Consider the following 22,529-nt stretch of genomic DNA (forward strand, 5'->3'; position numbering starts at 1 on the left):
CACACAGGTAGGCACACAGTGCAAAGGTTTTTCTACTCCAAGAACTTCCTCATATTTTTGCAGGAATGGATTTGAGCAGACACACCTCCACAAAGAAGTTGATCACTTGCAGTTATTAACTATGGATGATTTTTTTTTTCTTTTTAAACCAAATGGAAATCTGAACAGGGTGGCATGTATTGATACTTAGCAGCTTGTGATCTGGTGGTGGTAGTGTATTCGTGTGGGAATGTGTTTTTCAGCAAGTACAGAGAAGCTGAGGAGCATTCCTAAAGGAAAACCTGTTTGATGCATCAGAAGACTTCAGACTGGGATACAGCGTTTTCCCCCCAGGAGATGAACAACATTAAAACAAACAGACAGAGCTATGTTGAAATCATTTAGATTCATGCATATGCCATGTGTTAGAACGGCTGAGTGTCTTGGTTGTCAGAAACTTTGTGGGTAATCCTGTCACAGCAATAATCTGCTCTTGTGTTTCAATCCCAGGGCCGACGATGACCCCGAGAAAACTGCCCCTTATATGGAGGAGTCTCAGCCCACCCCTGGTAAGATGGGGATGCAGAAAGGAAGAAGGGATAAATGAACAGATTGACTCTGATGGAAGCTGGGTTTTTTTTTAACCCTTGTGTTTTGTGGGTCAAAAGTGACCCACTACAATGTTTAGTTGTTGGAAAAAAAACATACCCTAAACTATCTTTTTCCAACTTGAAATTTTATGACTTTTCCTAAATGGTTCCCATCATTGGAAAAAGTGGCACTTTGTTTTTGTTTATATGTCCATGTGGGCTGTACACCACTAGGGTACAAAGATGGTCTAATGGGTCATTTTTGATCCGTGAATTATAAAACCATTTAAACACCAGAAAGAGAGTTCAAAGGTCACACACAAACTCTCTCTCTCTAATACATACACACACACCTAGGCACCCGAAAATGGCTGCCAAGAGAATTTCTCAAACATGCATGAAGGAATCAAACAAACACTCCAGGTATGTTTCGATTTCACCACTTCATTATAAAGTCATTGAGAAAACTTCATTAACTTAAAGTTTAAGTCAGTGTAACTGGGTTTAAATTATTTTTTTTTTTTGGTGGGGGGGCGGGGAGGGGCGTGTTGAATGTTGATGAACCTCCTGCTCAGCTGCCCACCAGTCACGTTGAGTGCATGACTGTATAGTTACTCATCCATCTCCTTTTCATCTTTTATTAAAACTCTTCTCCATCTATCAGCCTGAACATCTGAGTCTCTCTGACTTCCCTCTGTCTCTTTATATTTGGGCAGAAATCACTATCAAGTTGGATGAGTCAGACTGCCTGTCCGTGGCCAGCTCTCACAACCAAGAGACAGAGCGCTTCCTGTCCACCGGCCCCACAGGCCGCCGTGTCTCCTTCAATGAAGCTGCTCTCTTTGATCATGGCAAGAAAACCCAGGAGAAGGGCCGCAGGTCAGATAGCCAGCGCGTGCGCACACACACACACACACACACATTTGAAAAGAGATTTTTTTGCTTTTCGTTCAGCACTCGACTCTTGCACTAAATGACTGTTGTTTTCTGAGATCAAAGAATGTAAACAATTCACTATGTCCAACTTCTACGCTGGTGTAGCATTGAGAATGACCGTAGAATCCATTATATATGCTGGGGAAACAAAGAGCTTTTTTTGTGTTTGTTTGTTCTTTGCTGTCCTACTTTTCTCCTGAAGCCCTGCACATTATTCTATGGGGCCTAACCTTGAGTTTTGTGAGGCTGTGATGGCTCTGAAGTTGATTTGCTTTCTTGTGCAATGATAAGACACACCAATGTGAACTTTATAATACAAATGTGTGCCACTTCCATTGGGTTGCAAAAGTATTTCTACAAGTTGTATTTTTAAACATCTGGTTACATTGCAACCACAAACTTTAATGATTTTATTGTATTTTTTATTTATTTATTTTTTTTAGACTTTTTTTTTGTCCAATTAATAAAACTGAATGCACTCCTAAATAGCCTAAAGTCATTAACTTTGGCTGGACTGTGTGTTTTGGACCATTGCCCTGCTAGAAGGTAAAATCTGCCTCAGTTTTAAGACTTTTGTGAACAGGTTTTCTTCCAGGATTGCCCTTTACTGATAGCTTCAATCACTTTCCACATTTCTGCTGAAGGAAACTGAAGGACTAATGGTCGTTCTGTTGACAGATTTCTCCACCGGAGATCCGTCTGGATCTCTGCGGCTTCTCCAGAGATTTTCAGTAATTTTCTTAATTTGATTTAAGTCCGGACTTTGTTATATCGTTGTGGCTCTGACTGTATGTTGGGGGTCCTGTTTCCTGCTGGAAGGTGAAAATCCTGTCATGTCTCAAGTGTTTTGCAGGTTTTCTTACAGGCGTCCCTCTCATTAACCTCCTTCCAACTTCCTATCAACTGCAACTAGTTTTTATGTCCTTTATTCCACTTCTACCACCATGCACAATGTGTTCAAGGCTATGTGGAGTGTTAGTTTTTCAAAACAGCATAATCTATTGCACACTTATGCCCACTACATGGCTTGTGGCAAGCTGCAAATGGGACTTTTTATGACTTTATTTTAACACAGTCTTTTTGTCTCTCTTGTTACTCTTCCAATAAAGTCAGAATTGCTAAATTAACTGATTAGCCCTCTCTGTCAAGCTTGTCAGTTTATTTCTTAGGTTTGTAATTGTGTCACACTCTTTCCATTTTCAAATGATGGACTGAACAAAACTCTGACAGGCGCTCACAACTGCTGTTTGTTTACTAACGTTCTCCAGCAAACCTCTGAGATCTGCACAGAACACAGAACACTGAGATTAAAATGTGTCTAAGTGAGCTCTCACTCTTTTGTTAGTTGCTGATTCCTAAAGTTGCTGTTTGGTTGCACTGCATTTATTTTGGGCTTACCGGAGTAGAGGGGGTCTAATTCAAATCCATGCCACACTTTTCAGATCTTCCTTTTTTAATTTGAAAAGCATTTGAATTTTTTCTTTCGCTTCACTGTTATCTACTTCACGTGGTCATCTGTTGGTTACAACTTGGCAAACAGCTGCACAGTTGAAAGGGTAGCGGTACCTTTGAAAGGCACTGCGCATGCTCTGCTGCAAACACACTTTTCACCCTTGTGCACCTCAGGTACACTCTGACCGAAGGCGACTTCCACCACCTGAAGAACGCGCGGCTCACAAACCTCAACATCCCCCCGCCGGCACTCAAAATCGTCACGATTCACGAGTGTGACTCGGCTGAAAACACCATCACGTCAACCACTCGTCCTGTGGCTAAATCAGCTCTTTCCATATTCCAGGTCAGAGACTACAATTCTTCTGTATCATTTTATGTATTTATTTATTTATTTATTTATTTATTTTTTCAAAAAGCCACATAGTCAACAGATGAAACCTAAAACAAAGTCTTTTTTTGAGGGGGTTTGTTCTTCACTTTTTAGCCAATGCTTTGCCCCCTGCCACAAACGCCGCTGATCAATTTAAGCGTGAATCCCAGCTGTGCCCTCCCCGGGGATGCCCTCAATTCTGTTGTTGACACCAGCTTCTGTGAGAAATCTGCAGCTCTCGGCTCAACGAAGCCGACCTCCAGCTCTGTAAGTAGCTTTACCTAACATTAAATCTAGGAGTAATTTACCAGAAAGTACTAAGTAAGGATATAACAACTGTCCAAAAGACAATAGAAGGAAACTAGAATAAAGTATATTACCAAGTTCATGAAGATGCAGACGTGGATCACTTGTCAAGCGGTGCATTTTCGGCCAGACTTTGCACCTAAAGACATCTCTGCACACATTAGATTAGAGCTCACACGGCGTGAGGGAACGATGGTTGAAGGGTGAACGTGGAGACGCTACATTAGTGACGGACTGTCAGAGAGGTTTCCACTCAGACTACTGCTGTGGGCACATTTTTGCGCATGACCACATCTCTGTGTCTCTGCTTAGATCGAAATGATGCGAGCGAGGCCCCGGGACAGGGGCAGCAGCGTCAGCGTAGGAGAGGCAGCGCCGACGATGGGGAACAGCGGTGCGGGCCCCACCTGTGGCATCGCGGGAAGTCCGAGGCCCGTCCTGCAGTTTCTCACCAAACTTCGGCGCCACGCTAGTCTGGAGGGGGCCAGCCCCTACTTCAAAATTAAAAAGTGGAAGCTGGACAGCAGCCAAAGAGCATCCAGCCTGGACACGAGAGGTTCATTTCTGATACTCTTTCTGTTCTATCATTCATTGTTCCTTTTTTTTTTTTTCTGTAGATTTTTCTTATTTTGTGTCTTTGCCAACATTCTCTCATGGTAAGCAGATAGCGGTTTAGCAGGGAGCTCCAGCAACCCACTGTGAGCCGCCTTTTCCCTGAGCTAGATGTAAACACACAAGCACACAAGACAGATGGCTCAATGACGTAAAGTTTGGTTGTTCCAAATCATTTCGAGCCCTTGACTTAATCCTCCCTGCCGCTCACCTCATCTACCATACACACGCTCCCGCCGGTTCCTCCCGATGCTCTTCTGTCCTCGCTCCACAGAGATCACAAAATCCCAAACAGTCGGACGGAGCTTTCAGCTGAATTAAGTGCAACTCGGCTCCTGCTGTCTCGAGGCTTGTCGAAACTCATTGCTCTTTCTTTGTGTTTGGTGTGCACCAGGCTCTCCCAAGCGGAGGCAGTTCCAGCGCCAGCGAGCCGCCAGCGAGAGCATGGACCAGGACGACAATGACTCTCACCACATAGACCTCATCCAGTACATTGCCCGCACCCAGGATGTCCCCTACTATCAGAGCCAGCCCACCACACGCCTCCTGTCACCCCCATCCACACCACCCCCCTCCCTCGGCAGGTATCTTTAATTCCCTTGCCATTCATCCCGTCCACTGCTTTGCTGCCGTGCAACCATGTTTTACTGCAACAAGAGAAGCTATGGTAACACTGTACGGAAAACGTAAACTCTGAGTCTCAATACTCCCTCACTAATCTGCCGAGTAAATTCTTAAAAAAAACAAAACAACTTGTGTTAGACCAAACAAGGCTACTAGTGACACATGTATGTCTACGCGGTCTGGGAAAAAAAGGGGGAGTTTGATACAATTGTTTTCCAGGTCTTGTTTCATTTTTCACAATCTAAAAGCTGTTCAGTCATCCACACATCAATGACTGATGCGTGGATGATAAGAGATTTTCCGGGCCCAGTAATTATTGCAATAAACGATGATATTGTTTCAAGACCATTTTAAAGTAAAATATTGATAATGGCATAATAATGCAAGTTCCCTCTCTCAAAGACCAATAAACTTTAATTTTATATATAAAAAACACATAACGTTGAAATTGAAAGTTATTCTAAATATCCAAAATGAAACACAGCAACCAAAAACAAATAAAACGGAAATAAAAACCACACACAACCGAAACACAAATTAAATGGATAACATCTCTAAAAACAAAACTGTCCTTCAGTATATCAATCATCAAACATTAGAAAGCTCATTTTAATTTTTCATGCAATATATTGACTCATTGCTTATAGGTTCAGCAATCATTGTGTTTATTCATCTATCCACTACATGATCCATCCGTCTATCCATAAATTATCCATTCAGTAGCATTCAGTCATTTTCCGTAAAATGTCTTTCCATCCATCCATCCATCCATCCATCCATCCATCCATCCATCCATCCATCCATCCATCCATCCATCCATCCATCCATCCATCCATCTTACAATCCAGTTGTAGCAGCCTGCATGTGTCATCTAACCCTACTGAAATAGCTGCTATAAATTCACAGCTAAGGTCTTCATGTTAAAGATTGGGTAACAAATGACAGAGTGTTCCTGATCTGTTTTAGAGGAATAGTTTTTCTGTGAGATGCAATCAGTTGCTAACACCATACCAACTTACTGTGAAGATGCGATTTCGCCATAATCCGGCCACTTGTGGGACAAAGTCCCAGTAAACAAGAGGTCTTTTAAACTCGATTTCATGTTTTTAAGCAGGATGTTGGGGATTCCCAGAGCGCTCTTCCCTTCCTCCCTCCCCCGAGAGTGGTGTGGAGAATTGGGACACAGAGTTTATTTCTGGCATAAAAACCCATTCCATTGCTGACATGGCTGGGTAATTTCACAAGGTCCTCAAACATTAAATTGTTTTTCTAACTTTATATCTTTGCTATATAATTTTAGTTTCATAAAGTAAAAACTGCTCAGTATATAATTTTGGATTTTGCTAGTGCTGAACATTAAATAAACATATAAACATTAATGTTTCCTGTGTGTGCTTGATGATATTGGGTAATATGTAATTAACTTCTCGGAAGCTGCAATGAGCAAAATTGTTTTATGAGCCTTTTGCTCAGTTACTTAAGTGGATTTATTCTTCTTGGAAGATAATTTTTTTTTTTTCCAAACCCGACAGCAGAATATTAGTTCCTGTGGCTTCAAAGATTTGGCTCTCAGAGGACATTCAGCAGCAGCCATTGCAAGTCATAAAAATCATTCTGTGCTCTGTGAACACAGTAATGTTTCTCAGGTCAATGCTCTCTGAAAATGACACTTGTGTTGCACTTGTGTCCTTATTTCTCCCATTTTATTTTATTATTGTATTTTATTTTGTCTCCCAACCCCTGTGTGCACACTGCAGGGTAGAGGTAGAGGTGGTGGTGGAGCCCAGCTGCAGCCGTGGCGGACCGGGGGTGATTGGCTTGTCCCCTGATCCCCAAGAAGAGACCCTCTCTGTGGTGAGGATGGAAGGCGGCTACTCCCCAGACTCCTTCCAACCCCAGGATTCACAGTCACTTTACCGAGACATCTGGACACTGCGTGCATCGCTAGAACAGTACGCTGCCTCCGACCAGAGCAGCAACAACGACAGGAACTCGGTTTGCAGCGATGCTGACAGTGTTTGTTCGCTGAGTGTACGCACAGACGCTGAAAGAGGAGGGCTTCCCAGTTACCCGTCCCAGGACCTGGGCGATGAGGCGGAGGGTGGAGAGGAGGACAAGGACTTCTTTGCTTATGCAGATGAGAAGTTGGGGATGCAAGAGTCACTAAAGAGAAAACACGGTAGCACAGAATCAGAGCGTGGGAGTAGTGATGGAGAATCGGGGACTCGTAAACTGTTACAGATGGACAGCGGGTATGCGTCAATAGAGGCTCCGTCTCGAGGTCCCGAGGATCTGAGGCTGTTTAGCAGCAGCAGCATCACCGACAGCCCTAAAGACAGAACTGCCCATGAGAAAAGGCATCATTTCACCAATGCGGGGCGAACGGGCACTATCGGCGAGAGCTTCGAGTCTCATCTCTTCGAAGAGGAACCTGAAGATGAGTTGTTGCTGGGTGCCAGTGGAGGAGTTCCCATGGAGATAGGTGCTAGCGCTTTAAGCTGGCTGCCATATGGTCAGATGCTCAACCCTCGAGAGGCTGCACAGCCTCCAGCTCAACCAATAACCCTTCATCGGCGTGACTACAGCATAGACGAGAAAACAGATGCGCTCTTCCATGAGTTCCTCCGCCACGATCCTCAATTTGACCTGCAGGAGTCGCCAAGAAAACACCGCTCCCGTGTTCACCTCCGTAAGCAGTGGCAGCGCCACAAACAGTGGAGTGACCCCGGAGTAAGACACTTCCAGACCTCCTTTGAAAGACACCGTGTCCCACTGCGGAGGGGAGAAAGCGTAAACTACCCCTTGGACACGAGCTACCACAGCACACTGCCCCGCATCGTCAGCGCGCCTGACGAGGAGACCAGCGACGGAACTGGCAGCACTCCTGACACCCCAAAGGTTGAGCCAACGTCTACTGAGTCTGAGTTGAGGAACAAGAAACTTACGGTCACAGATTCAGAGGAACGCACATCCTCCTCTCTTCCACCTCTTCAGCCCTCATTGTTTGAAAAAGATGGAGGGCTGGTTGAGCAACTTGACACTCAGGAGGACAGCAAACAATGCGGGCACCCTCCTGAGCCCCCGGACGAGCGCTCACCTCCTCACCCGCCTAACTCCTCGGGTTACGGCCCTCAAACTATCACAGCAGAGCTCACGGACAAGCTGACTTCTAACCTGGACGAGAGGCTGTATGCGGCCCTTCGCCGGACCAAGGACGCACCCACCGAGTGTGTAACCGTAACAGCCGCATATGCCTCCCCAGACCACAGCCCAGTGTAGCAGGGCTCCAGTCATCGACATCGTCAGCCTCACTTTTCCTCATACACAATTTGTATTGGTTTTAGTTTGTGTTCTTTTGTGCATGGCTTGAGTGGTGAAATCTAGAGCCATGAATAAAAAAAACATAACAAATTACACGTTGAACCAGTCCACAAATGAAGCCTACAGACCAAGAGATCTAAAAGAAATGTTCTCAGTGTTAAGCGTTTTGAATGTGTTTCATGTTCACATTTTTGCAGCTTCCAAATGAACATGATTGATTGTGGAAAACAAGAGATAAGCAGAGAAACATGTCAGAACATCCCACCTGCTTTACTGATAGCTGTATCCTTTTCGGCCATTTCTACGTTTGGATTCAGTTTGTGTTGCCAATTATGTCTTTCCAGTTAGAAAACCTGAAGCTGGATGCAGGTTCAGCCTCTGCTCACTGATCCACTGTGAAACCAGGTGCTATTAGACAAGTGAAAAGCTCTCGAACTGAGTACAACAGTTACCTGCCAGTCATAATTAGCTGAACTAAATGAAGGATTAAAATTTTAATTAATCTGCCGAGACCATATCAGAGAAATTAATCTCCATACTGGTAGATTCTATGTCACTTTAAACTTCGCGAGAAAAGGTCTAAACTGGTTGTGTAAATCAACAAACTTTACAACCTTCTCAGAGACGAGGCAAATTTCTTGTAAAATGTATTCTTTTGAAGGGAACCTATTTATATTTCTCTTTCCTGAGTCCATTCCGTAACTTTGTTGCTGATTTCTTGTTTGCTTTTTTTTGTTTGTTTGTTTGTCTTACTTAATGGGTACTTCTACGTTTTAGAACACCTGGATAGCGTAAAGAACAATTTAGAAACTGTGCGAGGTGTATCCGTAAGAACTCAATAAGCTCTTAGCACTTGGCGCAGCACTGACACCACGTGTCTCTGTCTTGGCAGGAAAAAAATAGACCTTTGTGTTTACAGGTTTACAGCTATCTTTTAGGCAGTTACGTAAGAACTACTGAACATGATGGGTATTTATTGTGAGAAATCTTTCAAAACCACGCTAAGCTCTCAAAACATGCGCTACCTTCCGGCATACACTGATCATAATGTTGTGACCTCTGGCAGGTGGTGTGAAAGGAAAAACTTCAAAGTGTGGGATTAAGACACTTTTTCACCATCTCTTTGTGATTTTGCGAAGTTAGCCAACCGTGGGCTCTCCCGTGGGCTCGCAAAGCGAGGTATAGGCAGAGCCCACCGTTAGATGACTTCTGGAAGAATAAGCGACTTTGCCTCTCCAGAATATGAAGAAGCAATTAAAGCTGTGCTGCAAAGATACACTGAGTTCACCTTTACGAAGTTTGGCGCTTATGATTTTTAGCCATACACACACAGGACAAGCTGGTCTGAAGTGTGGCTAATATAGTGTAGTGTTTTCAGGAACAGGTGTGGGAAATAGAAAACACATCACAGATGTGATTTTTTTTTTTTTTTTTTTTTTAACGTATAATGGTTGATGATCTCTCAAACCTGTAGTCGTTCCATAATTCTAGTATGAGTTTTGAAAGCTCACACATGCATGGGCCATTGAACGACTAGGGGAATCCCAGAGAGAGCTTGGTCAATGTGGGCTTACGATGGAGCTTTTTCTGCAAGGGAGGCTTCTGATTATATCTTCATCGTGACATATGTTACTGTATGGAAAACAGGCAGTGAGTGAAGAGTTTGTCCCAACAATTGATGGGTTGGAAAGAGTTTGATCAGGGGGAAACTGGTGTGTTTTCAGAAAGGGGTCATAGTATTTCCAAGCTTTTGTTCACTGAGCATCAGTATCTGTCAAACGTGGTCCAAGGAGGTGAATTGGCAACGGGGAAGCAGCTCATTTATGCACATTGGAGTGAAGGCCAGACTGTACGAGCCAGACCAACAAACCTGCCAAGGTAGACCATGTACAATTTTTAACAACAGGAAGTTTTATCCTTCATTTGGCCTCCAAATTCCTTAGATTTCTGTCCAGTCTGTCACCGGTGGGATTTGCTGAACAGCCAATACAGCAGGTCGTCATTTTAAACTTGATCTGTAAATGCTGCTGTCCTCATTGGGTTTCCTTTGTCTTCTGCTAAAAAAAAAACAAAAAAAAAACAAACTTTTTTTCAAAATTGACCTGAACAAAAATCAAATCGATTTACTCCTTGTGTGCGATTCCAGGAAACAGCAGCTACCATTCAAATAAAATGAGAACATTTGATTATTTATTAGGAGTAAAGCGAGGACGCGCTACAGTACGTTATTCATCTTGAGCACCTTTGTCAGTTTGATCATAAACTGCTTGCGCTCATAAAGTTTTCCTCAGATGGGCTGTAGAAATCCCTGCCTCTGTAATGTGGAGCAAGGGGATCACTGCAGACGACTGGGATAAATATTAGCGATAAGAGGAGGAGGAAAGTCCTCCTTGCATCCCCCACCATCCTCTAAGGCTGTTGCCCTGCAGTAAATGCAAAGGGCTCTTTCTCTATTTATTTGGGTGGATGATGATGATAATACCTCTCTCCTGTCTGCCCACATTATATCTTCTCCTTCTGCATGAAAAGAGTCTTCTTTTATTGCAAAGTGGGCAAGAGCTGAATTCCTCCCCTGACTGAGATGAAAGGAGGTGAATGCAAATAGGAGAGACCGGAGAGCCTTATGATTGCTCCTCTTTCCTTTCATTCACGCCACATGCATATTGAACCATTACGGCCCAAATATTTGATGTCATCAGCAAGAGGGTAATACGATACACCAGCAGGATAAAAGGTTTCTTGTGAAACAGAAGGACAACTGCTTTCCCTGCACATCGAAAGCCTGGAACGTCCGCGACAACAACAACAGTTTAGAAACCACAGAGAAAATGGCCATATTTATTAAGTGGAACAGTGCAGATGTAAAATAAGATATATATGTAATACAGTTTGCTGTGCATTCCAGCACAATATCGCAAGAGCTAGACTAAATCAATGTTCTTCATTAGATTTAGACTGATAACTGTAAAAGTGAAGTAAACGGTGTTTGTATACAATCAGTAGCCTGTCAAATGCATTGGTGCCATAGCCACATGTAGGACTGCATGAGAGTTCACATTTGAAAACAGAATCGTTATCTTTTCTCAGACTCATGGTAAAGGAAAAAAAAAAAATCAAGTCCATAATTTATAATTATTTGTTAAAAGGCAGAGACGTTTTGTATGTTAGGGAATTCACTTTTAAAAGAGTCAAACTCGGACTTAGATTTCGTGCAGTTTCTTTCTTAAAAAAAAAAAAAGTAAATCTGTATTATTTGCTTGTTTGTGAACTTCATTTCTTTTGGGGAAGAAATGTGATGAGCTTTTCATAGCAACTTAGCTACTGTTGAGTCAAACCTATTTAACCTTAAGGGACCAAATTGTTTGAAACAAGAAAAAAAAGAAAAAGAAAAGTGTTATTTTAGGCTTGTTTTACAATCTGTCAATAAAAAGAATGAAGCGAAGCTGGCCAGAGTGTGCTTTGTTCGGAGGGAATGGTAGTTTATTAACGCGTGGGAACGGATTGCAGCTTGGGTTGCCTCTCATGAATCTCATTTCATTTTTCTCTCTGCTGCTGCGGCTCATATCGATTTCTTTTCATGCCCCTATCACCTCCCCCCAAATTAACTGGAAAGAAAAGCCAAATCAAGTCTGTCATCAACAAAGGGGAGTTGTCAAATGTTCGTCGTCTTCTTCGTGCCTTTTAGGCCGTCCCTCTTGTCAGACGGAGGGTTTAACTCCTCACCACGATGAGATTTTTTTACCCAAATGGAAACAGAATTCAATTATACCGGAATTCACAAACGACACCACAAGTCGTCATAACCCGCTGTAACGTTGAACGATCTGCCACGCCACATTGGCTGAGCTGCGTCTACTCTAGCCGACTGGGATTGGGGTGCTGAGCTGGTCATTGAGCAAATAATGGGACCTCATGAAATCTTAAAAATCACCTTCCAGCTCGCTGATTAATTAATGTAGAACATTAATCATACTGTGTCCCCTTTGCCTCCCAGCACCACAAGGTTTTCCACACCAATGCGTCATACAGCTCAATAAACTTGCAAATTCGGTGCTTATATCCCAATTTCACATTTTTAAACTGAACCGAGAAACCTTTGTTTCTCCCTCAGACGGCTGAGATGCACTTTGTAACTGTAGATTCTGTTCTCTTTCCTGGATGAAACCACTGCAAGACCTCGACGTGCTCCCATCGACTATGTTTTCGCTATCAGATTGGTTTTCGGTGCTTGTAAGTATAACTTTGTTTCTTTCCGAGGCAAAAGCAGATTTTTAGGCGCTTTAACTCAATTTACTCCGATTTCCTTTTCATAAAAATGTTATCCTAGATAAGTGAAACTGTGTCTGTTTTCTCCGCCTTTTCTGTCCTCTCGTTCAAAGTAGGCAAAACTTTGTCGGAGATTTCTTCCTTTTCGAGGGTAATTGTTTCTTTGCCCTGCCACCATCACATGCTTGCTCTGGATAAAAAGATTGCTGCAGAACAATTGACATGAGGAAATCTGCATGATTTTCCTGGATAATTAACTTTTTACTAATTGGTATTATGCGGTCGACCGACTTTGGTAAACGGAGGAATAAAACAGCGGGGATCGAACTCGGCTGTGTGTAATGAGAGCTGATTGGATTGAGCAAAATGGATTTGATTTTTTATGAAAATTTTGATTCCATAAAACAAATTGCACCAGTTTGTCTTGTGAAGTGCCTGGGAATGATATTTGCTGCGATTTGGCGCTACACGAACAAACCAAATTGAATCTCTTCAGACCTTAGAGAAGTGCTTAAACCATGGTCAGCAGGCCAGGATTCCCCCGTTTCTACTGATGGTATGCCCTGTCTCTCTGGAAATCCAAAATGTTGCCAAACGAATGCTTCCAAGAAAAGTAGTTGAGGCATCTTCTATTACAACCTCGTCAGGTGACGCTGACCTCAATTGGCCTGTGTCTGGAAGATGGCAGTCACCTCAACGAGAAATACTGTGATGTTTTATTATGGCCAGACGTTGTAGGTCAAGATCCCTACTGCCAACAGTAAAGTGAGAGAGAGTTTGTATGGTAGAAATCGGACTAAGACAGATTAAAAGTAAGATTATTTCTGCACCACGAATATAAAGTCGCTTGTCTCAAAAGAAGCCAAATATTTGCTTTTTTTTTTTTAATTTTGTTGTACTGCCAATCCACAAGTCAAAACTATACATCAAAAGTAAGGCGAAGAAAAGTGCAGTGCGATCAGCTGAGATGGGAGAAACCACAGGAAACAGAGGAAATGTTATGATGCAGAAAGGTTCCATGAATCGATTTAGTACAGACTGAAAAAATAAATATAAAACAATCTGTGCTGCATTCAAGTGTTAGTAGCCCATTCCAATTAAATGCCCATTAATAAGGAAATAGCAGAAAATAACAACGACGTAGGAAAAGGTTTGAAAGGATAGAAAATGATACTTTGACACTGACTTGAAATCTATGCCTATCTGCTTCTGGCTGTACAAATACATGCAGTTTGTTTCTAACACAGTTGCTATAAACAGGAAATATTTTATTCTCAGCAAAATAGCTGTGTGCTCCCTGGTTTCAGACATTGCTTTGTATTACACCCTGACGGACGGCAGGATGAAAAGCGCCGACCACTAAAAGCTACATTCATTCATTAAAAGTGGAGGTGGATGAAAGGCTTTGGGGAGTCTGACATTAATCTTTCCTGAAAGAGGGAGACAGCTACAGCGACAGCCTTCCGTGTGATTTCATTTCACTCTTTTGCATCATACCAAAGCTTACCTCCGCCACAGTCGCCACTGTCTGCCAGCCAATAACCGGGGCTGACACATCGGCAGGCAGCCAGTGGCAAAACCGAATCGGTTTGTCCTTCGCTATGTGTGGAGACGTCATCACTGTCATCATCAGAGTGTGGAATGAGGAATAACTTCTATTGAACCTGTGAGAAAAAAAAAACAATAACAGATATAAATTGTGAAGATGATGGTCATTTTTTCCTTCAATATTGTGTTATCTAATTATGCAAACTAAATTAGCTGCTCCCTCTTGTCTCAAGCAAATCAGGTTTTATGAAATGATCAGAACCTTGACTTTGATCTGTGTATTACATCCCTGCACTCCTCACATACTTAAATTTTGCTTACTTGGTGGCAGTAGCAAAAATTAGTATGCAAATATTATTCTTATAATGATGTAAAAGTTAAATCTGCAACTCAAAAAGATATTTGTTCTTTGCGTAGTTCCCAGTAAGGTGTAAACAAAGCTCTGTATTGGGTCAATAATTTTTTAACAATGTATATAATTTAAGTCTGAATCTCTCCATCTGTATGCAGATGACACAGTTGTTTACTGACAGGAAAGTGGCGTCTACAGGTTGCGTCTGACATTATTCTGTTCCACCTCTAACTGGTTACTAGCAAATCTAAGGGTGTGTAACTTTTAAACCGAAAACGGATCCCGGCTACTATTATTTCTGCACAATCTGTCCTTGCTAAATCATAGTCACAAATATGAAACATATTAAGAGTCTCACACTGAACGTCTTGTATCTGGCATAGAAATTATAGACATAAGAAAAATAGAAATGATACTTCTTTTATTATAGAAATATGAAAAATTACATACATGAAGAAACAACTTTTCAAGGGCCAGTTTCTTACCTCACGGTAATTATGGCAACAAAATGTACGTAAACACCCCGGATGGTTCCTTACAGTTGTTGGACACTATTTGCCATGGATACAAACTTTTTACCAACCATTAAATACTGCAGTCTTCGGCTAAGTGGGTTAAGCTTTACAGTCCACGTTTCAAATGATCATTACTGGAACTGGGTGCCTGTTGCATGTTCTTGATGCTTGATTGTTACCGTCTTTGTTTTCACTTTTTAAAATTTGTTGAACAAACTGCAATGACTTGTCTGTTGTCCGTTGGTCTTGAAAATAAGACCATATGAGATTTAAATACAATCTCCAATTACTTTTTTTTTTTTTTTTAAATATAGCTTAACATAGATTTCAACTCAAACAAGAAATATTTCAGGGCTGCATGGTGGTTACAAAACAGCACCAAGCTAACAAAATAACCCAAAACTGGCTCAGTCATTCCTCAGCAGTTTTCAACAATGTGAACCCAGATTTCTTAATGGATCGCTCCCTTTAAGTAGGAGTTCTTTACATGTACTCACAGAGTCTAGGACCCCAAATAGCCGTGGACTTATTTTTTTTTTTTGGTACCATTTGTACACATACCCACCGACGATTTGCACATTTGAAATCTGCCCAACACACATGAATGAACACCTCTACAATCCCTTCCGCCTCTCCTCCATCTCCCAACCTGCTCCACCTAATCTGTTGTGGAGTTACTCAGTATTCAGGGGATGCTTCTGATAGGAAAACCCCGTCTCTCCTTTTCTCTCTCTCTCTCTCTCTCTCTCTCGCCTCATCGCTTCCCTTTACCACGGTCACCACCTGCTCCTCCTCTTCCCCCTTCACCCACACATTCCCCTGCCTCTCTCCTCCCAAGCTCCGGATTGCCTTTTAGAGGAGCAGCAACCAGGCGCGGTTTGAACGCGTAAGAGACGCCAATGACTCATCGGGCCGCTCTTTGCTCATGATCAGTCGACTCCTCTGTTTCTCACTCATTATGTGAAGCTAATTTAATGTGATGCCAAAAGCTGATAAGTGTGAAATAGGACTGACTGAGAAGACCCGAGCAGAATGTTAGATAGCCATAAAGCTATAAAAAGATGTATTTTGTGAATTGGACTGGGGAAATGCGTACAGACGAACCACTGCTCCTACTGATTTTTGTATTACTCTCCATCTTAAGCAAATAGTTAGCATAAGGTGTCATGTCTCAAGACACAAGCAGAGACTTCTTGACATTAGCTTCTTTTAAAATTCATTTCAAAAGTGTGAATTTCAAGACAAAAGTGTCATGTTGACACACCTGAATTGGTGCTGCTAAATGAGTCATTCTGGGGAGAGAAAAACAAAACAAAAACAAAACAGCGAATGTCGACGAAACGTGAAAAATTAAAAGAGAAGAGAGACGGTCAATTACAAAAGGAAAGGGCTGACAGAGAGAAATAGGCTACTCAAAAAAGGAGTGAGTGGAGTAAAGAGGAAAGCAGGAGAAAGCCCTCGAAAGCTGATTATGCAGCATCTCCTTCCCACGCAGTCTGCCTACGCTTCTTCTTCTCCACCTCCTCCTCCTACTCCTCTTCCTCATCTCCTTGTTGGGGATTCTACTCCATGCATCCCGCCCTTTCCTTTCTCGGCTGCGTCATTCAGCTCTTCATTGTGCATCCCCACCCCTCCCTCCACCTACCTCTCTGGAGATGGAGCAAACCCCCCCCAACAACCCCCTCCCCGCCACACTTCTGCCAGCTTTTGCTTGTGATGTGATATACAGACTAAAGCTTTCAGGCTTTTTGCTACAGCAGTTATGCTTCACGATGAGGCTGGAAGACAAAAATACACCCACACATATTCAGACATTATTACAAACACTACAGGGTTATTTATTCATCAACCAGCCTGTAGAATTCCTTGGACTTAGCTGTAGCAATTTGTCTCATGCTTAGCGTAGGATCTCAGTCAGATTTTGAGACACTTCAGGGTAATGTTTAAAATTGTTTTCAAAGGCCAAGAGACACCCAAAACAATATTTACTGAGCAATGTGTAAACATTTGCTGAAAGACATCTTCCTGTGTGTGTGTGTGTGTGTAGGTGTGTGTGTGTGTGTGTGTGTGTGTGTGTGTGTGTGGTTGTTATGACCATGTCAATCACTTCAATCTACCTCGGGCAACCTGGGGTGATGCGTGGGTCAGCACTGAGGTACAGATGAGTGACTCACTCCATCTTGAGACATCAAGTTGAAAGTATCTATCCGACCACAGGGACATGACTGGAAAGTTATGTCTCAAATTATCTACATTATCGAAATAACAACACACGTCCGGATCAGACAGAGCGACCGCAAAGGACATGAAATCGGCCCATGTACTTTTAAAAACGTATATGACCTACCTGTAAATATCATCTTCAACCTTCATGCGTCAAATTTACTCATTTAAGGTCCGGCCTGCAATCGTCAATGAATTTTGATTTCAGTTTCAACAAAAAAAAATTGCATGTCTACAATGGACGCCAGAGGGCAGAAGCGTCGTCATGATGAGTCGCAGTTACAAGAGCAACCGACAGGCAAAATGATGAGTCGAGGTCATCAGATACAGAGCATGCCTTGTAGACAGATTGCTATAAGCACTCGATAGAGTTTGTTAGGGGTCATATTGTGGGCTTGCACAAGTCAGGGTGCTCAATCAAGCCAATGCTCAACATGTGCATTGTCACAGTGGCTCAACTTACAAAGCAGTAACCACCCGAGGATGCGCTCCGATGTCTGGTGATGGCGATGTCACACCAAGTGACAAACGTCGCATTATGCGCCAATGATTACTTAAACCCATAACATACGTGACTGGACTGAGGTATAACTATGTCTGGCATCAGCAAAACTATTGGTTAACTAGATGCTACCAATTTTGCCGTTAGCAGCATAGACTACCAATTTCAGACAAAACTGCATTTCAAACACTCTTTTTTTTTTTTTTTTTTTTTTTTAACCATTCCTAAATGCTTCAGTCCTCTGTAGTTGCCTATAGCATCGCCCCAGTAGCGGTTCTGCTCATTGACAGTACCGATACCGGGACTTTCCATGACTTCTCATCTTTAAGTTCTCAGTAATTATCAAGCTTGATGTTCCTTCTTCTTCTTGGCTTTTCTCTTCCTTTGGATAGTAACATTTATCATAAATACTAAAATCAAACTAAAATTCAGATTTTAGAACAAAATTATCCATTGCAAGATAATTGCAACAAATTCTAGAATGAGGGGAATTTTTTCTATAAGTATAGATAAAGAAGGAAGATAGGCAGCACGGTTCGAAGCTAGTTACTTTAAAAAAATGTATTGTAGATATTAAAAGCAAATTTTGTGTAATAAATTGCAGAAAAATTCCTAAAATTATACATTTTGCATCCATAATTGGATTCACCAAAGAATCCAATTATGTGTTTATATGGCTGGGGGAAACTTGTGATCTTATTGGTGCATATTGCATATTGATGTTTGGTGTTATATTGGTGTTTGATCGCAGCTGAGGGAATGTGATTCTAGTTTTAAGGCACTTTGAGTGGTATCTTGATTTGTGTTAGCAGAGCCTGCATTTCAGATATTGTCTAACGTGCCGGATGTTGGCTTCAATTGCTTTTGTTCTCTGTGCTGTTGTCTTGTTCTTGTGTCATTTTTGACTGGCTTATATCTCCTCCTGCCAGAACGAGAGGAACAGGGCTCTTTGTGCAAGATGTGGGTGGTAGGAACTGTGCTACACTGCCACCCACCATCTGCCAGTAAGACCCATTGGGCAGTGTCCAAGTCTTGGGTTTCAAGGGAAAACAGTACTGCAAACCAAAAACTTCAAGAAAGGTTCGGGGATGGAAGGGATATAAAGCAAAGTTTGCGCTTCCTCTAAATATTACTTTTGGTGGAGCTGAATTCAGCTCAAAATGCAGGCAGGGACTCTGGCTCATCAAAAAGCACAAATATTCATGAAATAGAGAGGAGATGCTTATAGGAGAAATGAGATACTGAAAGAGTGGAGAGCGACGCGAGAACCAGAGGGACTGATCAGGGGAAACTAGAAAGCAGCTGAGGGAGAATGAAGGCAGACGGAAAGTAGGAGATGGAAAATAGCTGGGAGGAGAGGTGAAAAGATAAGACAGCTCAGAAGGAAGGCAGACGGTAGGAAAACCTGAATCTAACAAACAGAATGAACGCTAATCTAAGGAAACAAGTCAAATACACAAGTGATACAAATAAGAAACGAGGAATAAAACAAAGAAATGATCAAAACTGTGACCCAAAGCTAAAACATTTATGGATCATAACACTAATGACTAGATGGGTGTATCTATAACCAGCACTCTTTATATTTGTTTTCTGAAACTGCTATGATTAGCACATTGGTGTGGTAAAGGTATGAACTGGGGCTACTAAAGTCTGAGACATTGTCTGAGGCGGTTTTCGACTGGACAGTAAAAACCGAAAATGGGCCTTTATCCATTACTGAAATGTTTGGCAACAGAGGGCTGCGTAGTACAGCTGTTCACACCTTATAGCTGTAACTCGATTTCATAGTATGACTTAGAAATTCTTCACAATCCTCACCATCTATACTTACAGACATTACGGTGAGAGAAACGTTGCGAATTCTCTGATTTTAGAGGCGTTTTTTTACCCTTCTCTACTCTGATTAGCTGCTCGCTTGAGTTATAGGGAGGAAATAAGTATGTTTTCATGTGTTTCCTTATATAGCTCATGTGCATTTACTTGACTGGGACTTTGGTGAGGCATGTGGCACGTTGAGTGTGTATTTCGTCACACCTGCTCTCAACCACTCTCGTTCCGCCGGCTGAAGGACCGCAGCGTTGGGGAGCTTCTGTTCGCCACACACAAACAGCTTTTGTGACATCCATTTGAGATTTCCTTCAAACATATTGGACTGACTGAGTTAAAGTTGCGCTACACATTTTAGCTTCATCGTCACTTTCCTTCCATGTAGCTTAGAAAACCGTAACTCTGGACATTTAACCGCAATATTGAATATTGTTGCTAAAACAAATTATTCAATCTAAAGTTGTGGCACTGCAAGGAGTATTTTTCCACTTCCTCATCATAGCAAAACACTGTCCAAGCTCTGTGACAATTAAGCAACAGTAAGTTGTCTGGTGATTCACTTCCAAAGGCAGAGGTGTGGCGTTGACATGCGAGCTGCAAATGTGCACAGTCCTTCAACGGGCGAACAGGAAGCAAAGACTCACAGTGTTAATCAAAAAGAGAAGAAAAAAGCACCACAGGGAGGGGGGGGGGTGGAGGGGAAGAAAAAAAATCAACTTTAAAATTATTCTCTTTTAATCAGAGCTAACAAGTGTTGTTGGAAGAGAATGAGTGTTAGGTGCCCCCCTGCCTCTCAGTGCCTCCCTCATCTCCTCTCACGCCTCCCCGTCTCTTTCACAGCGTGCTTCTCAACTCTGGGTTTACTGATTAGCCTTCTCCATAAATAAGTAATCAAACAGAGAGCAGCGATATTCCGATCGCCCTTATCATCGCTCGCTCGCACACATCCCAAATGCACGCACGTTCAATTGATCTCAAGATAGCAGCTGTCTGGTTCTTCACGCAGAGGTGCAGAAAATTTGTAATAATAATAATAATAATCAGAAGGAGAAACCCGAGTCAGTTCTTAACCTCGATGTGTGAAGTAAACACGCAGTACGGGGAAAATGTACCGTGAGTGTGCCAGCATGTGTGTGAAGGACAGGAAGCCATAGGGACGGCGAGATGGAAAGAACGGGAAGAGAGGGAAACATACAGTCGGTGTAAGTGTGACTAAACTGACTGCAGCAGAATGACTCACCCTGTTGCCACAGCAACCCAAAGACACACTCTCCTCTCCTCTAATGTGCGATTTCAACAACTTGTCGAAAAGGTGGCTGAAGGGGGAGAAATGTACATTTATGGAAATCACTAGGGGGACGGAGGGGGTGGTGGAGGCCAGAGCATGGGTGCACACAACAAGCATAAAAGCCTTTAAAAAAAAAAAAAAAGAGCAAGAGATAAAAACAAAAAAAAAAAACAAGCTTGCAGTCCCATTACAGAGTGCGTGTGTGTGTGTGTCTCAGCAACACTGCAGTAGAGAAGCCAGCGGCACCTTCTTCTCCACCGGAGTGGATGAACGTGTGTGTGGGAGTTTAGAAGGACTTTAATCAATAATTCCTGTTGGTAAAAAGTGTAATGTCTGGCCTCTGACCACCAAACTGAAACCCCATTTGGATTTCATTTGCTGCAGATTGGCCACTTTCAGATTCCTCCCTTTCATACTATCCAGCTGTAACTGTGGTTCATTTTTACCAAGTTTAGTTATTTATTTATTTTTTTTTTAAGGTTTCTCACTCTGCTTTGGTGAAATGACCACAGGCACCTTGCACTGTTTTGAATGAGCTTTATTAATTCAATAAAACATGACTGGTTGTTTTGTCGCATCTTTTGCTGAACGAGGGGGGAAAAAAACAAATACACGATTGCTTCAACATGTTTTTTTTTATTGAACACAAAAATATGTACGCTTTTACTTTTGTCGTTACGGTGGAATGTCTCAAGAAGATCAAAACCAGATTTCATGTTGTGGCACGCTTGCATTCAAAGTCAGCAATAATGAAGTAAAGAGAAATGCTTTTTGAGCAGAGGTGCTACTTTATTGCCTTAATTCTATTGAACGATGGGGATGAAAATGAACATAAGGCTATTGCCTGACATTACTCACGATACAATTTCCACAGTGTCAGAAATGTGTGACTATCTAACGTCAAGGTACATGAAAAGAGCAACTATGATACTGAACCAACACTCAGTTACAGCAATTAGGTAAAAACGGAACATAATTAAGTAGTAAGTGGATACAACAATCCGCAAAGCATCATGGGAACTCCATCCATCCATTCCCCACCATGTTACGATGTCAAAGATAACCTGAATAAATACAAAAAGTAGTTTTCAAATGATCATTTCCTTGTTTAAGCTAAAGTTAACCAATTGTATCTAAAAATGAACTGCTTCTATAAACAGAAATTAGGTTTTCCTTTTTGTTTTTTTTTAATTACTCTTTTGCAGAACTGTTTTAATTCAGCCACTGTTGAGGGGTTTCCACCGTGACCAGTATATTTCGGGGAATGCTGCAGCGTCACAGTCCAAACTTTGAATTGGCCCACTTCAGATCCTTCGACAACATTATTTGAGCCGTTCAAAATGAGGGCTTCCTGGTTGGCTTTGGACCGTTCTCCCTCTGCGTGTGACCAGAGGGGTTAGGATAAAGTTCACAAAGTGATGGATTGCCCGCTCACATGGCACCTTCTGGGTTTTCTGCTAGAGAGCAGAATTTATGGTTTCATCTCTTAAAGGGAAGTTAAATGGCTCTCGAAGACACAAAGTAGCCCCAGACCATCTTGCCCCTCAACAGCTTAAAATACTAATATAATACTCTTTTATTTTTTAAAATGGTTCGTTAGCTTTACAGTAGTTCATTTCCTTTATTTTCCTTGTCAATGGCCACTCTTGTTTGTTTTCACTGCGGTTTGTTGGATTTCCCACACACTAGAAAAAAAAAAGAAAAAAAAACTTTATAACCCTTTAGAGGCCAATTAATGACAAACATTTGGTTCTTGTTGTTTTGAGAAATTAATGTTTGCCGCAGGAGTTGCGAACAGGAGCTGGGATGCTT

The 22,529-nt window shown here is 42.1% G+C and overlaps 1 protein-coding gene and 1 long non-coding RNA gene across 4 annotated transcripts in view; one reads left to right on the forward strand and one right to left on the reverse strand.

Moving 5' to 3' along the window:
• The window catches only part of LOC106938417 (uncharacterized), a 9,958-nt gene extending 6,833 nt beyond the window's left edge, over nucleotides 1-3,125 (reverse strand). Inside the window, exon 1 of the long non-coding RNA XR_001422613.1 lies at nucleotides 1,473-3,125. This is a non-coding gene — a long non-coding RNA (uncharacterized LOC106938417). The remainder of the gene's footprint in view (nucleotides 1-1,472) is intronic.
• The window catches only part of cbarpb (CACN subunit beta associated regulatory protein b), a 24,150-nt gene extending 13,873 nt beyond the window's left edge, over nucleotides 1-10,277 (forward strand). For all 3 annotated transcript variants that reach the window (XM_015020454.1, XM_015020455.1, XM_015020457.1), the window contains 7 exons: nucleotides 490-548; nucleotides 1,286-1,448; nucleotides 3,132-3,303; nucleotides 3,445-3,597; nucleotides 3,949-4,192; nucleotides 4,643-4,832; nucleotides 6,630-10,277. In XM_015020454.1, the coding sequence (XP_014875940.1) occupies nucleotides 490-548; nucleotides 1,286-1,448; nucleotides 3,132-3,303; nucleotides 3,445-3,597; nucleotides 3,949-4,192; nucleotides 4,643-4,832; nucleotides 6,630-8,151 (2,503 nt within the window). In that variant the 3' untranslated portion in view covers nucleotides 8,152-10,277. The remainder of the gene's footprint in view (nucleotides 1-489; nucleotides 549-1,285; nucleotides 1,449-3,131; nucleotides 3,304-3,444; nucleotides 3,598-3,948; nucleotides 4,193-4,642; nucleotides 4,833-6,629) is intronic.
• Nucleotides 10,278-22,529: the final 12,252 nt, after the last annotated feature.

The sequence above is a fragment of the Poecilia latipinna genome, unplaced genomic scaffold, assembly GCF_001443285.1.
Source record: "Poecilia latipinna isolate Pla-1442-1.1 unplaced genomic scaffold, P_latipinna-1.0 Scaffold2587, whole genome shotgun sequence".
Taxonomy (NCBI): domain Eukaryota; kingdom Metazoa; phylum Chordata; class Actinopteri; order Cyprinodontiformes; family Poeciliidae; genus Poecilia; species Poecilia latipinna.